The following is an 18,518-nucleotide window of genomic DNA, read 5'->3' on the forward strand; positions in this document are numbered from 1 at the left end:
ATTTTGCAGGGACTGAGAAGCCTGCTTACACTTGATAAGCACTTGTATGTCATGTCTGTAATCAGTGTGTCATGCAAGTGAATGGAGGACTGATTTTTGTTGATAGTTCTATTTAGCTCCACAGTGTGAGGCTGAAAAGAGAAAAGTGCAACACGAAGATCACAGAGAAATAAACAGCAGCCACCTAACTAAGAACCAAAGCAGTCAGGAGGTTTTTCCTGGTATTGACCCCTGGCCTGCTTTGTTCCAATCCAGCTCCGCTGCCTCTGGGGTCTGGAATTACCCTGGAGGACAACTGAGGTCTGGTCAAGGAAGAGGTTCAGAGCAGAGAAACGAAGAATCCCAAACCCCTGAAAAGGGGAGAACATAAATGCGTCTCCACTAAAATGGGAAGGGGCCTGCGGAAACGATCAGCCGAGAAAGTCAGAAAAACAGAATGCCTAAACAAACAGCCAATGTCAGTCCCAAGAAAAATGGTCACAAAGAGTTCTAAAGGTGGTATCCAACATCTTCCAGGTTCAGGAGGAGATGCCCCACTTTCTGTGATGGTTGTTGGAGTTGATGTTGGAGACCCAGGAGCAGACGTGCTCCCCATTTAGAGGGCATGTCCCAGAATCATCCTTTTTTTGCAGTTTGAGATTGCATTAGAAATTCTGTAAAATGGGGAGATCACGATGGGGAGTTAACAACATGGCGGGCTGAACTGTCCTGCTTGGGAAAGCATGAGGAGTCTTAAACTGGGCTTCTGTTGACAGCTTGCAGCTGAGGACTTCCCTGGATCAAAGGGATCAAGATAATTCCTGCAGGACCCACCAGACATCAGGTCACAACCCACCAAGTGGGTCCTAACCCACAGTTTGAGAAACACTGATCTATAGTGTTGGCAGCTAATTAAGAGTTAATAGTCCATGATCATACCCAACAGGTATCACATAGGATTGTGTGGAAAAAAAGATTTGAAACTGTTTTTATATAGGACAAGTGCAGCAAGAATATTGTAAGAATATTGTATGCACAACACTAAAAAACTACAGAACTACCTTCAGTGGATTTTCTCTAATTAAAATTGTCAACTTGTCCGTTTTGGCAAAACTCCAGAACTTTTATCCATCAAGTCTGCGAATACATTTATGAACAATTGGAAATCACTCATTGACTTTTTGCATACGAAAAATAATGAGCTGTGCTTTTGATGAAAAAGGATTAAGAAATATGTTATTAGATAGAGAAAAAAATTCAAATAATGGAAGATGAAAAGAAGGGCTGATGGAGATTTATTTTCCTTTTTTTAAGAATAAGAGAAATAAGTAAATCAGATTTACTACTACTTCGCTCTTGCTGTATATTTTTCTTGGTTATAGTGTTATGTATATTTTTCTATACATATATAGTGTTATGTATATTTTTCTATTACTATATAAAGTGTATATAGTTTATGTATATTTTCTTGGTTATAGTGTTATGTATTTTCCTTTATGTAATGTTTATATAATTCTAAATAATAAATAAATTTTTAAAAAAGAATTAACAATCCACCTCTGCCAGCTGGTTGGACAAGTTGGAGCTGGAAAATGTAAATCCTCCAACGTTAACAGATTGGTTGACCAATTGTGGAAACTCTACCCCCCTTCTTGTTAAATTAAGGAACATATTTACGCCAGATTGAAATTCCACAGAAGTCACTGGGACAATTAGAACACTTAATTCAATGTTTAGGCTCTAGGTCAGCAGTTTCCAAACCGCAGGACAACTATATTAAGAAAAAACCTTCCCCATCATGAGTGGAGCTTACCATTCTCCATGGTGCCATGTTGCCTTTTGATCCAATCTTCTTGCAAAGTCACTCCGACCAGCTGCTTTCACTGTGAAATCCAGAGTAGAGCCTGCTGGGGGTGACAGGCAGTGGAAGTGGCTGCCCAGCGTGACTTTGCAAGAAGATTTGATTGAAAGATAAGATGGTGCAACGCAGAACGGTAAGCTCCACTCATGATGGAGAAGGCATTTTGCAGGTGCCTAATCTGGCCTCCATTCAGAGCACGATACCATAGTCTTTCGAGACTGAAGGTTGCCAACAATCTGGCCTGCAGGCCAGAGTTTGGCACCTGCTGCACTAGGTGAAAATTTCCCCAGGAAACAAAGTGGCCATCAGGCCCCCTCCAGCCCCTTGAAATCTGGATTTCAGGATGGTTCAGAAGCTGCAATTAATGCAGACTGCAGTGGCCTGGGTAGTTACAGGGGCCAGACAGTCTGACTCTATTGCACCACTGCTTCAGCGGCTACATTGGCTTTCCATTTGTTTCCAGACAAAATTCAGAGTGCTGTTGTTGACTTTCAAGGCCCTTCACAAGTTGGGTCCAAGCTATCCAAAGGACATACATTTCAGCCTGCCATTTTAGGTCATCTGAAGGGGCTCTCCTTCACGCACTGCCTCTATCCCAACTTAGAGGGGTGACAACTCAGGGGCAAGCCTTCTCTGCAGTGGTGCCACAATTATGGAATTCCCTTCCAGGGGAATTAAAAACTACTCCCTCCCTCGTGGCTATTCTGCAAGGGCTCAAAACATACCTGTTTTGTCTGGCATTTGGTTGATGAGTGGATGTTGGCCTTCTGCAATAGTGCTTTTGCTCAACTGCTTCCCTGGACTAATTTGTTCTCCCCCTCCCCATGGCTCGACAATAAGTGTTGGGTTTTGCTGGATTCTGCTTTGTTTTAATAAACATTTTAATTAAAACAGTTAATGTTTAAATGCTCAGTTCTGATGTTTTCTACTTATTGTTGTGACACAATGTACATTTATTATCAAGCTTCATAAGCACCTTGGGCATTTGATTCAGCATGAGAAAGGCGGAATATAAATAAATAAATCTGTATTTTGTAGCTTTGTCATGAAAGGACCACAAATGCAGCAAACCTTGTTTTGAAAGCATGTGGGTGGTGTCATGAGATGGTTTTGGGGCTGCAAGAATTACAGATTTATCACCTAATCAACTGCTGTGATAACTGCATTAACAGAAGTCTGGCAGCCTTGGCACAAGCACGTGTGTTGAGCAAGTTAGAATTCCTTAAGTGTATTTGCTCTCAGAAGGCTGAAGAAGAACACGCAGGACAGCAGAGTGTCCACAGAGGGAGGGAGGATCCGAGATGACATTGCCAGGGAGATATGGGCAAAAGAGGAACCTGCTTGGTACAGGAAAATGGCTGGGATGGACTGTGATCTGCACTTGGGAGTGGTTGTGCAAGAGACCTGCCCAAGTGTGGGCCCCTGCAGGAACAGCTGAACATGGGACTGCTGGGTGAAAGGGGAAGCATCTAAAGAATCCAATTAAGACTGCCACAAAGTATTGGTAACTTTCCATTCCCCATAGCATAAAAAGAGATACCAATGCCCAAATCCAACTTTCCAGCACTGGCATAGCAGTGCCAATGGGACATGTGCTGCATCCTGCAGTTGGGTGGCACTCACAAAGTCCTCTTCAAAGTAAGGGAATGTTTGTTCCCTTACCTTGGAGCTGCCATTGCCCTTATGTCAGTGCTGGAAATTGGGTTAGGATTGCGCCCAAAAACAACCAGCGAGAGCCCGGCCAGCAGGGGAGACTATCAACAGCTAGGATCCGCGTTGCAGAGCAGCACTAGCTCCTCAGCAGTCTGCCAGACCAGCTCCAAGTCAAGGCAGCCACTAGACTTGTCTATGTGTGTGCAAGGATGGGGGGGGGGGCTGCACAATTATGGATCCAGACTCTAAAGCCATCTGAAAGGTTGAAGTATACCGGGGGATTTAACTTTAATTAACTGTATTTACAGCTGTATTTTACTTATAAGTATAATCAATCAAATGTCCATTATCTTTTGTGTGCTCAAATCTGAGAATCCCTGCCTGCTGGGCAGCTGCAAGTCCAGGTGACCTGCACACCTGCTGGCCCTCTTTGGCAGTGGGCTGTCAGGGAGCCTGGGACACCAGCACGTCCTCAGCAGCATGTGTCTCCTCCATGTATTCCTCACCAATTGTATTCATGGTCCAGGACACAGAAGGAGAAGACAGTTCCCAGTCTGAGGGGCTCAGGATCTGAAATCTGCTACTGAATGACGCACACGTGTGGCCCAACAGAGGCATCCAGGGATGTACTTACTGATGTAGAAAACGACTCCAGCCACGCTCAGGACCACCAGGAGCCCCACGAAGACTCCCACAGCAATGAGCCAAACAGGCACTGAGGGGGAAATGGAAAGAACGCACATTTACTCAGACTGAAATGGGCTCTGCAAAGCCTCAGACAGAGATCCCGAGACCCTTCAACTGGAGATGGGGACCCTGAAGCTGGGACACATGCAAACCACGGAGATGAGCCCCGCTGTGTGGTGGCCCTGATCCAGGGGCATTCCATCCCCGTGGAGACCCACTTGAGCTTAGCATCTCAGGCCTTCAAGGGAGCCTGCAATACCACTGAGAAAGGTCTCCACTGATCTCATACAAGGGTCTGATTTTGGGGCACTCTCATGTCACCCATTCAGAGCAATGAAAGCAGAAGTTTCTGCCTCCTGCTCTCCAGGGTTCCTCTGCCCACTGTTTCCAGCAGCCACATCCTCCTTCCAGCCTTCAGCACAGGCGTGTATCAAAAGCTCTGAGCCCTAAAATACACCCTGAGAGTTGCTGATGTCTTTCTTCTTCGAGTCCCGCCTCCCAGAATCTGCCCAACACTCTACCCCCATCCCACAAAGAGCTTCCTCCCCAGGCCTCCCTCTCCTGCAGCCTCTCACCAGACTCCTTCACAGTCACATCCAGAGGGTCCTGCAGCCCATCATGTTCCACATGGCACCGGTAGAGGCTCCTCTCCTTGGGATCAATCTCAATGCTCAGCCAGGTGTAGTAAGTTCCATCTGGGTTGGGGCTGACAACCCCATGGAACGTGTCCTCCTGCCTGACCTCCCCATCCTTCCTCCAAGTGGCATCAATCTCCTTGGGGTAGAAGCCGTGGGCCTGGCAGAGGAGGGTCTCCAAGCCTTCCTGGCTGTCCTTACGTGTCACCTTTACTATGGGGGGCTCTGTGGAAAAAGTGGCAATGCCAGTGTCAAGACTGGGGTCCTTGGCTGACTCACAGGATGGATGCTGGAGTTTAGCAGAAGGAAGGGACCTTCTGATCCACCCCCTGCCCCAAAAGCAGTCACCCCACAAGTGCAGCATCCTCCAGAGACTAAAATCTGCAGAGAAAGGGACTCAGTGGCATCCCTCATGACTTGATACAAAAGCTCCAAAGCAAGAAGTAGCAGACCTGGGACTTCCCTGTGATCTTCTCCAAAACTTTGGGGCAACTGTCCCTGGACCTCCACCACAGCCGATCAGAGGTCCCTCTAAACAAGGGGTGTGCTACCTTTTCTGTGTCACAGATACCTTTAAGATGAAAGCATTGGCCCCTCCCTAGAAAAATGCAGATACACATAATGCCTTTTGCAGTTGGCTCATGGACATTTTGAAGCCCACCCACAGACCACAGGGCAAGAACCACTGCTCTGGACTGGAAGGCAAGAAGTGAGCATCACCCCTGAGCATCGGGGTATATCCATCAGGGACGGCTCCTGAAATGGTCACTATTCATTTTTCCAGCACTGCCCTCTCTGCTCCTTCCTGCAGTTCTTTTTCTTTTCCTGAAGCTGAACATTCATCCCCCAGTGAAGAGGAAGAATCCCTGAGTCTCCTGCTTGCCTTGACTAGTTCTTGGAGGTCCAAATGGCCACCCCAAATTCTCCACTGCAGTTTCCAAGAAGGGAGGAAACTTCAGGGGCAGTGACCAGCCCGATCAGCGTCCAAAGGAAGGGGATGAGGTCGGCGATTCCTGTACTTCCAACTGGATGCCATTTTTAAAGAAGGAAAAAATGGTTCCCTTACAGATGCACTCTGCACATGCTCCAAGGCACTCTCCTTATACTGATTTTTACCTTGATTTTTCTTTTAAATGAGCTTCCTGTCAGAAGAGGAAACAGACACGGCACAGGGTGAAGGCATGTGAATTTTGGTAAGGTGGAGGAGAGTGAATCTTCCAGGGCAAAATATGTGTAGAGACAACTGCAGAAATACTCCCTTCTCCTCAACTCTCTGAACCCCCATTTCAAAAAAGGGGAGAGTCCTTTGGCTGCCAGTCTTTGGAGAAGAAGTAACAGACAGGCGTGTGTGCGTGAACTATGCAGAGCTTCCCAGAGGAAGGCAGGAGGGATTTTCTGTTGGGCATGGGGCATAAGAACATAAGAACATAAGAACAGCCCCACTGGATCAGGCCATAGGCCCATCTAGTCCAGCTTCCTGTATCTCACAGCGGCCCACCAAATGCCCCAGGGAGCACACCAGACAACAAGAGACCTCATCCTGGTGCCCTCCCTTGCATTGGCATTCTGACATAGCCCATTTCTAAAATCAGGAGGTTGCGCATACACATCATGGCTTGTACCCCATAATGGATTTTTCCTCCAGATACTTGTCCAATCCCCTTTTAAAGGCGTCTAGGCTAGACGCCAGCACCACATCCTGTGGCAAGGAGTTCCACAGACCGACCACGCGCTGAGTAAAAAAATATTTTCTTTTGTCTGTCCTAATCCGCCCAACACTCAATTTTAGTGGATGTCCCCTGGTTCCCTGGCATTGCCCCCTTCCTAACAACAAGAACAACAAATATGTCATCAAATACTGGCCTTCAGCAGGGCTGCCTGAAAGACTGTATTCCTCCATACAAGCCTTTGTGGAAGGCCCCCCCTTCTCTCGTCCCCCCCACCCTCTGACATCCCTATTTTAAGTACTGCTACTGCATTTCTTTTCTTCTGTTTCAGCAAAGTCCTCATCATTTGCTTTTGTTTTTTCTAACAATGTACAGACATCCAAGAATTGCTTTCACCATCTCCCCTATTTTTATTCAATGCTTTAGGAACAAAGCCCAAGTGAAATCAATTTGCCTGACCTTTTTTGGACTTTCCCCCCATCTTTCTTCTTTTCTCTTCTGTGCTTGAGACTTATATTTCTACTCCATGCCATTAATTTCAGCTTCAAACATGTAGACTTGATCCAAGGCCATGTGTTCAGGCACACAGTAAACTAGAAGGGGTGGAGCTGACTATTGGGGCCTGGAATTCTGTGAACTGAACTGGGTGACCTGCTACTGGGGCCTTGTCGTTCAGGTCTGAAGGTATAAGTTTCATTTTCCCAGGTTTGAATTGTACTAATACATGCTGGTGCTTATGACGAAGGCCTGGACTGCATTTCAACTACAGCTTTAATCTACTTTGAAAGCACTTCTATTCCCTAATGTAGTGGTGCTCAAGCTTTTTAGTACGGGGACCCACTTTTTAGAATGACAATCTGTGGGACACACTGGCCAGAAGCAACATCATTGAGCAGTAAAATTTTTATCACCCCTTATATGACAAAATGAAATCAAATTCATTAAATTAAAAGTTGTGTTGTTTTTTTAAAATTAAGAAAGAACTTCAAAAACTTGGTTGAGGCAAATTACAGAACAACATGGAGAAAGGTACAAAAAAAAATTAAATCAATGGAATAATGGATATTTATGTATTTTAGGGAAGATAAGGGCAATTAAAATGTTTATTTTATCTAACATGTTATATTTATTTCAGGTGCCTCCAGAGTGGATTCCCAAAAACCAATTAGTTATATGGGATCAAGAAATAAAAAATTGGGTGTTTGGGAAAAAGAAAGCTAGAATTTTAAGGAAGGTTATGTATTCACCACAGGAAGATTTAGGTTGGGGGATGCCACATTTGGAAAGTTACTATGAAGCTTTCCAAATAAAGATGGAAATAAAGATGGAAATAGATGTGAAAAATTTGGATAAATGGGTGAGATGGGAAGATACAATAAATAGAGGAGGAGGTAAATTTGGAATATTTACACAGAAAGTGAAAAAGGAAATTAAAATTACAATTAGCCCAAGACAGTCAGCATTAAGTTTGGGGGAAAATACAACCCAACTGGATGCCAAAATTCTCTAAATGGACCCCACTTGAATTTTTAAGTGAGGAATTTAAAAACGTTGAAAAAAATTTTTGGGGAGAAGTTAAAGGAAAAGGGTTATTTTAGAGTGAAGGATTTATATAATCCTCAAGGGATATTGACTCCTATACAAGAACTACTGGAGAAAGTGGGAAGAAAATACTGGTTAAGGATTATGGCTTTATATAATATTTTAAAACAAAGATATTGCCATGTTTTAAATGAAGAGGATACTCAATTTGAAAAAAATATATAGTCTTAAAGAGGATAATAAAAAGGGTATGGCAAAAAAGCTATACAATTTAATGACTAAAGATAAAGATTATATAATTAGGTTAATAAAATTAAATGGGAAAGAGAGGTGGGAATCTCAGTACAGGAGATAGACAGATTAATGAAAGGAATATTGGAGATTAGAATGGAAAAATTTAGAGAATTGGAGATGAAATTAATATTGAAATGGTATAGGACACCTGCCCAATTGGCTTATATGATTAAGGGAAGGAATTCAAATTGGTGGCACTGTAGGAGGGTAAAGGGTCATTATGCCCATCTTTGGTGGGAATGTTTTAAGGTAATTGACTTTTGGCAATTGATATCTGAAAAGGTGGAGGAATTATGTAACCTTAAGTTGGAGCTCTCTGGGAAAATGTTATTTATGGGAGTTTTGGGAAATAATAAAGAAAAAAACAATCAGGATTTATTCAAAGCTATGATTCTAGCTATCCATGCAGTTATAGCTTATGGGTGGAAAGATGCATCTAAATGGACTGTGGAAAAATGGAACTGGTACCTATATGAATGGATACAATCAGACATAGTATCAATTTTGAAACAGGATAAGACATGGGAAGATAAGAAAACCGAGATAAAAAAGAAATGGTTGAGATATAGAAGATGGATAAGGAAAGGGGGCAATACTGTTATAATGGGTAAAATCTAAAAGGTGTGCTTATGGCTCCAGATATAAATACTTAATGTTAATGGTCGCTCTTCAGGGGGGGAGGGAAAAAAATAAGACTGTTGATGTATGCTTATGTAAATATAAGTGGAATGTATGGATATGGATAAGTTACTATATCCATATATATAAGTCAAGTGGGTACTTTTTTTTTAGCAGGGGAGAGTAACTGGCCCCAGCCCTTTTGGGACAGGGAGCCATTTAGTTATTTGATTTTTCTCTGTAAACTGCTTTGTGAACTTTTAGTTGAAAAGCAGTATATAAATACTGTTAATAATAAATTTATAAATAATATATTACATCAATAAAAAAATTATTTAAAAAATTAAATTAAAAATTTATAATGTTTAAGCAATTACTTAAAATAAAGAAAATTGTCCTAAGCCTCCCAAGCAGTTGCTGATCTGTTTTTTAAAAGATTATCCAACTATCCCAAAGGCAGCAATGCTATCCACAGCTACCTGGGAGTAAGCCCCACTGACTGTCATTATTAAAAGCATATGCAGAGTATATGCTGTTAACAGCATACGCACTGTTAAAGTTACAGACCTGTGACGTTTCCCCAAGTGCAGTCACAGCCCACCACGGGGCTGGGTCTGCACCCTCGGCAGGCCAAGGGAGCCACGAGGGGGCTGCGGATGGGGGTCGCGCCCCCGCAGGAGGAGGCCCTTCCTTGGAAGGCTGGTGGTGCGTGGCAGGGAGGGCGCTTTGCCCGCGTCATGGGGCACAGGCCCTCCGTCCCCGAGTGGGGCAGCTGCGGCGCCCTCCCCTGCGGCTGCGTGGGCAGCTGGCCAGCGGAAGCGCCCCTCACCTTTCCTCTGCAGGGTCTCCGCCCCGTAGCGCAGGTACTTCCGCAGCCACTCCGGGCACTCCTCCTGCAGGTAGGCCTTTGTGTGGTCGTTGTACCCCGCCTCCTTGTCCCACTTCCTCTGGGTGATGCCGGCCTCCGCGTCCGCCGCCGTCCAGGTGAGCGTGTCCTTGTCGAAGGCGATGAAGTCCCGCCCGTCGTAGCCGAACTGGAGTTTCCCTCCGCTGGGCCCGTCCCCGCTCAGCTCGCAGCCGTACATGAGCTGGAAGGTGTGCAGCCCTGCAAGGGACCCGCGGGGGCCTTGAGAGCCGAGGCCGCGACCCCCCGCCGGCCCCCGAGCGCCCCGCTGCCGGTCCTCCCCCCGCCCGGCTCCTCCCGCTCACCTGCGCTCTGGTTGTAGCGCTGCATTGCGAGCGGCACGTTCCCTCGGAACCACGCCTCCGCGCCCCGGTAGATCTGCGTGTTCCTGTCCCAGTACTGGGGGTCCTCCCGGCCCGCCTGCTCCATCCAGGGCGCCCGAGGCACCGCCCGCTTCGTGTCGCTCTCATACAGATCTATCAGCTGCCCGTCCACGTAGCCCACGGAGACGAACGCGGGCAGCCCCGGGACGGGCTCCGACACCGCCGTGTAGAAGTAGCGCAGCGAGTGCGACGCCGAGCCTGCGGGGAGACAGTCAGGGGCTGCGTCCGAGTCGCGGAGGGGCGAGTGCAAGGGCAGCCTCTGGGGGGGGGGGCCGCCGCACGCCCCTGGAGCAGCCGCCTCGCACAAATATGAGAGCGGCTTTGCTCCTCTGCCACCCCCAATTTTCCCTCTTCCCCCTCCCAGACCTGCACCCCTCTTGGTTGTGTTATGTATGTGAGTATTATCACCTGTGGGAAAAGCAACCGGTTATATGTGATTGGCTGTCCAATCAAGAGGGATGTAGGCTTGTTGGAGTTGTATATATATCTGGGGTATTTGTGTACGTGGGTGTGTGATTTTAACTCATTTGGAGTAGGAATAAACTATGATGGAACTTTTAATCAAGTCTACTGATGCGTGAGACCCACTATATAACAGTTGAGGATGGGACAACATGAGCTCTGTGGAACAGAAGCGCTTCTGCAACAGTTCTCCTTGAGACTTTATACAATTTTTCCTTGAAATATTAACCCCCCCCCCGTTTAAAACTTTAAAACATCCCAATGACACATCCCCCCCCCCCAACGCCTCCAGGCCTGATGTAGCTAAGTGTTATGTGTAAAACTTGGGCTCAGTCTGAGGAGGACCAGAGGGAAAACTGCTGCAGGAGAGGGAAGGTAGAGGCTGCTTCGTGCAGAGGCCTATAAAAGGGGCTGCACAAGCAAGGAGCAGAAGGACCACCAGGGAAGCTTGGGAGAGAAGGAGCTAGCTGGGAGAGATCAAGCTATAGGAAGGAACTGAGGAGAGAGCTGCAGGAAGGAGCCCCTGGGAGAGCCTCTGAGAACCAGGGAGCAACCATCCAGCCTTTTGCCTCAAGTCCTCCTGCCTGCCTGCCTCAGGTCCTCTCAATTGGGGAAATTTGGAACTAGGTTGTTTTTGGTGTAGTTCAGGTTCCATTCCTCATAATAAAAGCCTTGAACTCAGTTTGGGGTCAGTGGTTTCTTTGATGGTTACAAACATGGGAACACACAGAGTCAACAGCTCCCCAGAGATGCTCCACCAGGAAAACTTCTTTAAGATCTTTATTTGCTGCCTTTTCCTTTCATTACAGAACAAAAAAAAAGCACCTCCACTGCACCAGGAGGGCCTGCCCTGCAGCTGCTCCAGATGGCAGAAGAGGCACTTCCAGTTTTAAACTCTCCTCTTACAGGCACATTGAGATGAAGGTGTAATTGGCCCCAACCTAAATCTGCTAGCATGGTTGCTTTTGGAAGTATCCACATCCACTCAGCGGCATCACAGGTACTTGGAGTATAATTATCCAGACAACACCCATCACACATCAACAAGACAATAAGTGACATCCCCTTGGGTAAATGCATCTCCACCCCACTTTTCCTTCTCTAATCAGACTCAGGCTGCAATCCTAACCACACTTTCCTGTCCCACTGAACAAAACAGGACTTACTTCTGAGTAGACCTGGTTAGGATTGTGCCCTCAAGTTTCTGAAATTGAGCTTCCAATGCCCAATTTTTATTTTTCACTTCACAGCCTGGAATTTTGAACAGACCAAAACAAGCTTCTCCGCTTCTTACCTTGTTTCACCATTTCTTCCAAATATTATAGCAGCTTTCCCCCTCTGCCACCCGGCAATTTTCTCTCTTCCCCCCTCCCAGACCTGCACCCCTCTTAGTTTAGGATGGGAGAACATGAGCTCTGTAGAACAGAAGCACTGCTAGAACAGTTCTCCCTGAGGCTTTATTCTATTTTTCCGCTAAATATTAATCCCCCCATTTTAAAACTTAAAAAAAATCCCAGTGACACATCCCCCCCCACACACACACACACATGCACACACCTCCAGGCCTTTACATATCTAGTGAAATTTTAGTGTTGTGGAAAATCTACTTAAAATTTTTGAGACTTGCAGAGTTCTACAATCTTTGTTTTTGCTAGTTTTATTTGATTGCCACTTTTGATATGGATAAGAACATAAGAACAGCCCCACTGGATCAGGCCATAGGCCCATCTAGTCCAGCTTCCTGTATCTCACAGCGGCCCACCAAATGCCCCAGGGAGCACACCAGATAACAAGAGATCTCATCCTGGTGCCCTCCCTTGCATCTGGCATTCTGACATAACCCATTTCTAAAATCAGGAGGTTGCGCATACACATCATGGCTTGTACCCCATAATGGATTTTTCCTCCAGAAACTTGTCCAATCCCCTTTTAAAGGCGTCTAGGCTAGACGCCAGCACCACATCCTGTGGCAAGGAGTTCCACAGACCGACCACACGGTCTGTGTGTGGTACTTAAAATTTTTGAGACTTGCAGAGATCTACAATCTTTGTTTTTGCTAGTTTTATTTGATTGCCACTTTTGATATGGATAAATAGAACTCTGTAGATCTGTATACAGTAATAAAGGTAGAGTTTGTTGATGTTAACTATTCTCACAGATTACCACAAAATCTTGTTCCATCTGCCAAATCTACATTGTTAAGGTCAGATTTTTCCCTTGTTCTTTTTCTGGACAAAATGCAGCTGTGGAGATCTGCAGGAAGGGAGAACACTTGGCCTTCTGCAGGTTTTCACTAAAAATGTCCCCTCCCCACTAACTCCCTTTGTCACTTCCCATGGAGAGAAAAGATAAATGGTTACAAAGAGGAACACACACAGAGTCAACAGCTCCCCAGTTTTTCCTGCCAATTCAGGATCACACTGGATGCATCTGCAAAAGGACCCTAATGCAAGAAAACTGACTGTGAGATCTGTTGGTTAGATAACTCTTTCCTCCCTCCATGATGCTCTAAAATAAATATTGCACTATTACATTTTTTAAATTACCATTTTCAATATATATATTTTTAAAACCTGCCCTCCCCCTCCAAGCTCTGCTGTTACTCCAGAGTGCAAGAAATTTCAACCAATTGTTCCTGGAATGAACACATTCCACTGAGCTCAGATTCCAGCAGGAATTCTGGAAGTCAGATCTGTTCATTTGTCCATCTCAGACACAGGCCAGAGTGTGTCCAGCCACTCCTTGTGGCCAGGAAGGATCTGAACTGACCTCACCATTCAGCAAAGGCTCCTTTGGCAGCCTCTGGGGAATTCCTAAGTGTCTCTACAACAAGTACAAGAGAAAGATTCCTTCCCAGCTTCTAACATGCTATACCACCAGTGACATTCAGAACATCCTTCCAATATTTGATGTAGTATTTTTTGCATGGGCCAAACTAAAATGAATTTTACATTTGCTGTAGATACTCGCCTATAGTACCTGAAATTGTTGCCAATTAATCAAGCTCCAATTCTCACTTAGCCTTATCTCCTGGTCAATCAGCGGGCAGAGCCTTTCAACTCTGAAAAGTTTTGTTTCTCAAGCAGACAGACAGGCACCAAGTTTCTCAAGCAGCTGGCAGGCTTAGAAGCAATTTGACCTTCCAGCCAAAGTTAACCTTTTATTCTCCTTCCTTCTGCTGCAGCTTGGTTCTGCTTGGCAAATGCTTGCAAAGCAGGTCCGTTTTTGGAAACACCAGGATGGGACCCTCCTTCCCAGGCTACAATTCAATGCACCATTACTTAAGAATAGCACCCATGGAAAGCAGAGGGTCTACTTCTGAGTAAAAAGAGTTGCAAATATATGCAGCTGCATCTCTCTGCTGCGAATTGAACTGCACACTCCCAGTTATGAGTTATGGGTTGTATGTTGTACGTAGAGCTTCTGGCTTAACATACCAGACACCTTAAAGGTGGATTTGATTCATGGTTCTCCTGCAGTGGTACCCACCCTTTTTCACTTGCCTATCCCTTGGCAGTCCATTTCCATAAATTGTACCCTTCATATTAGCAAAATGTTTGTAATTAATAATACAAGCCCTCCTCTCCTCTATATGAAAGCCCAGACTTCATGTATTCATCACATATTTTCTCTTTTTATCTGTTTGAAGAACAGAAGACTCTGCCTTTGCACTGTTTTGCACCACAAGTGTGCTGAGAAATTCTGGGTGATATTATGTTTCAGCTTTTTTACTGTGCTGGTTTTCAATTACTGGTGCAAACATGAATTGATGACCAAAAACTAGCTATTGGTGGGGCTTATCACAGCCAACTAGCTACCTCCCTTCCTGCCTTGCTGGTCCTTGCAAGGCATTCTGGAGCATGACCTGCATTATGCCATTCTTTTTCAAGTACCCCTAAAGGTCCTGTTGAGTGTCCCTGGGAGTACATGAATACCAGGTTGGGAACCACTGGTATGTTGTTTACAATGCACTTACTCTGATAGTGTTTACAAAAAGGTGGTGAAGACCAGAATTTAAAAAAGAATAAAAATGTATCTTATGATCTTTTACGAAGTTTTTAATAAATTAGAGACTACAGTTCTTAGGTAACAATTGGTGGGTTATTTTTCAGGATCTGGCCTTGAGTAAAATCAGACAAAACTATAGGCATACACCCCCCTAAGTTTAACCCCCGACTTATCCGAGGGTCATAGAAAATTCCATTGCCCGCAACTTGTCTGTGGGATCGATTTATAGGCGAGTGTCTGCAGTAATTCAGGCATGCCTCGTTTTGTCAGCCTGGGGGAGGGGCTGGACCAGCCCTCTCCAAACCCTTGAAGAGCCACATCCCCCTTCAGCCAACCTGTTCCTGTCCCTAAGAAGACTATTGCACAGGGGATGTATCCCAAGGCAGAGGCAGAAGCCCCCTGAAGCTCAGCAAGACGAAGCCAGGTACAGCCCCTGGTCAGATGCCCCCCAGATAAGGGGCCTCATTGAGGGAAAGGAGCCTGGAAGCTACCTGGGACCTGTTATTTCACAAGGCTCAGGGCAGTGACAGATCTCTGACGGCTTTCCTCCAGTCCTCTTAGTCTATCACCTACTAAAATTCAGTTAATTCTCTCCAGCTGGATTCCCTGGTGATTCTCCAAGAGAGGGCAGAGGTTGAACTGTGGACCAGGATGTCCCTGACGGCACCGAAGGCAGGGTGGTGTAGTGGTCAGAGGTGCAGGAGTGGGTGCAAGTCCCCCACTCAGCCCTGAAATTCACTGGGAATCATCACTAAGCCTAAACAATTCCATAGGGATGTTGTGAAGAAGAAAAAATATCAGCAAGGAGACAGTGTGAGCTGCCTTCAGTGGAAGGGCAAGATATGAAGGCAATAAGGAAATAAAATAATCTCACCTCTGCCATGCTGCTCCCTCAGCCTTGGTTGCCATATGGAGATGATACTTCTCTCCCTTAAAGGATTGTTGTGCAGGCAACACAAGTGAAGCATTTTGCAAAGGTCCAAAAGTGGCAGGGTTGCACTAGGCATTCCCATCCGTGTCCCGTCCCCCCCACAAGGGTCAGCAGTCTCATTCCAAGAGCTTCTCCTCTGTGTTTTCCTCAGGCCCTGAATTCCTGAAGAGCCTCCAGCATTTAGCAGTGAGGTGGAAGGTTGTGCCTTGACATCCTTCCAGAACACCTCCTGAAGGTGCCTCCACAAGACTGTAATCTGACCTAATCTCTCTGGGACTGCTCTCTCTAGTCAGGCAATCTGGAAGGGGAGCCCTGGTCAATGTCAGGTGCTGCAGAACTCTCTGGTCACAGTTTTCCCAACAGCCACAATACTTGAGCCGAAATAAGAGAGGAACAAAACACTCAGGGAAGCCCCTTTTGTGTGGCTTCAATGCTCTGCTCAGACAAATCCAAAACTTCATGTAGAGATGCTTTTTATCTGAATCCTTGCCAAAGGCAAAGTCAAGACATCATCACATGGGTCTCTCTCTCCCTTCCATTAGAGTGGTAGAAAATGAAGAGACGGAAAGTTGTTGCCGATGTCGCTTTCCACCTCCCACAGTTTTGCTCTCTCCCAAGGGGGGCTTGGAGGCACCTCCAGGGTCACTGTCACTCTGCAGAAACAGCCGAATCCTGGTCAGAACCCAGTCAAACCTGACTCAGACCCGCCAGTACAGGCTCTCCCACCAATGGCTGGTTCCCCCAAGAAGGCAAAAGCACCTCTGCATCTCTCAGTCTCTTCCCTTAAGTTGTGGTATTGGGATTCTCTCCATCTCTCCCCCTTTCCTCCTTTCAGAGAACAACTGGGCAGTCAAGTCCACCTATATGGGTAAAGGAGTGGGATGGCATATCCAGTCAGGTGACCCCATGACCATCCTCAACTCCTCTTTTTGTAAGGTTAAGCATGGGGCTGCCTGGTGGCGTATTGCCAGGTCTCCTGTTGGAACCAGCTGCTGCTCTGTGGAAGGGAAACCCCCTGATCCCCAGGGAATGTAGGCAGCCAGCACCCCTAAGTCAGCAAGAGGGCCTTTCTTTCTAGCCAGGCACATTCAGGGAATCAATGCTGTTCTCTTTGCTCTTAAGTAGCTCAAGGGCTCCCTCTGGTGGGCATCACGTTTTTGCAGCCAATTCAGTCAAGCAGTCTCTCTGTAGCCATCCAGCCAAGTGCAGGGATTTTCCACATGCTGGCTTCTTGCATCTCTCTGCCCCTTCCCCCATTTGGCTCCTTTTTCTTTGGGTTTTAAAAAAATATTAATAAACTGGTTGTATTTCAACTCCTTGCCTGCCTAGTCTACATTTATGAGTAATTCAGTGGATCCTCACATCACTTCATTCTCAACTGCTACTGCAATGCAGTTATAAACAAGAACTGCCATGTTCTGTGCCCTCCTGGGAGGGGCGGTTTCTCATATTACTAGAGAGGAGCCTGGAGAATGTGGGGGAACAAACTGCCAGAGGTCACTAGCAGTGCAGTCCTACATGTGGCTAGGCAGGCATTGTATTCAATGGGGCTTATTCCCAGGGAAGTGTAGAGAGGATTGCAGCCCATGCTAGACTACTAAGAACATAAGAACCACCGCACTGGATCAGGCCATAGACCCATCTACTCCACCTTCCTGTATCTCACAGCGGCCCACCAAATGCCCCAGGGAGCACACCACATAACAAGAGGTCTCCATCCTGGTGCCCTCCCCTGCATCTGACATAGCCCATTTCTAAAATCAGGAGGTTGCGTATACACATCATGGCTTGTAACCCATAATGGATTTTTCCTCCAGAAACTTGTCCAATCCCCTTTTAAAGGCGTCCAGGCCAGATGCCATCACTACTTCCTGTGGCAAGGAGTTCCACAGACCAACCACACTCTGAGTAAAGAAATATTTTCTTTTGTCTGTTCTAACTCTCCCAACACTCAATTTTAGTGGATGTCCCCTGGTTGTGGTGTTATGTGAGAGTGTAAAGAGCACCTCTCTATCCACTCTGTCCATCCCCTGCATGATTTTGTATGTCTCAATCATATCCCCCCTCAGGCGTCTCTTTTCTAGGCTGAAGAGGCCCAAACGCTGTAGCCTTTCCTCGTAAGGAAGGTGTCCCAGCCCCGTAATCATCTTAGTCGCTCTCTTTTGCACCTTTTCCATTTCCACTATGTCTTTTTTGAGATGCGGCGACCAAAACTGGACACAATACTCCAGGTGTGGCCTTACCATCGATTTGTACAACGGCATTATAATACTAGCCGTTTTGTTCTCAATACCCTTCCTAATGATCCCAAGCATAGAATTGGCCTTCTTCACTGCCGCCGCACATTGAGTCGACACTTTCATCGACCTGTCCACCACCACCCCAAGATCTCTCTCCTGATCTGTCACCGACAGCTCAGAACCCATCAGCTTATATGTGAAGTTTTGCTTTTTTACCCCAATGTGCAGGACTTTACACTTACTGACATTGAAACGCATCTGCCATTTTGTTGCCCAGTCTCCCAGTTTGGAGAGATCCTTCTGGAGCTCCTCACAATTGCAAATTTTTTTCACTTTGCCGGCTCAGTGCCTCCAGCCAGCCTGCAACTTCCCCAGATTTAAAATGGCAGTCGGGGCGGGCGGGTGGATTGCGGCGTGAGAGTTTTAAGCAACAGCCCAGCTCCACCTGCTGGGCATTCTCAGTTACTGCATCCATTTGGTGAAACCTCTAGTTCATGCTTTCCTGCCCAGCTCAGGCATTTTCCATCATAGATAGAATCAGAGTTGGGACCTAAAAGGTCAAATAGTCCAATCCCCTGCCTGTAGCAGGAAATCCTCCTAGAGCAGGGGTGCTCACACTTTTTTGGCTCGAGAGCTACTTTGAAACCCAGCACG

The 18,518-nt window shown here is 46.2% G+C and overlaps 1 protein-coding gene across 1 annotated transcript; it reads right to left on the reverse strand.

Moving 5' to 3' along the window:
* Positions 1-3,078: 3,078 nt before the first annotated feature.
* Positions 3,079-11,992, reverse strand: LOC136639190 (major histocompatibility complex class I-related gene protein-like). Its single transcript, XM_066613195.1, has 6 exons — positions 11,980-11,992; positions 10,146-10,631; positions 9,766-10,041; positions 4,756-5,040; positions 4,128-4,208; positions 3,079-3,086 (listed from the first exon to the last, which is right to left on the reverse strand). Exons 1-6 carry the CDS (start codon positions 11,990-11,992, stop codon positions 3,079-3,081), a joined length of 1,149 nt encoding a protein of 382 aa, XP_066469292.1.
* Positions 11,993-18,518: the final 6,526 nt, after the last annotated feature.

The sequence above is a fragment of the Tiliqua scincoides genome, chromosome 2 (assembly GCF_035046505.1).
Source record: "Tiliqua scincoides isolate rTilSci1 chromosome 2, rTilSci1.hap2, whole genome shotgun sequence".
NCBI classification, from domain to species: domain Eukaryota; kingdom Metazoa; phylum Chordata; class Lepidosauria; order Squamata; family Scincidae; genus Tiliqua; species Tiliqua scincoides.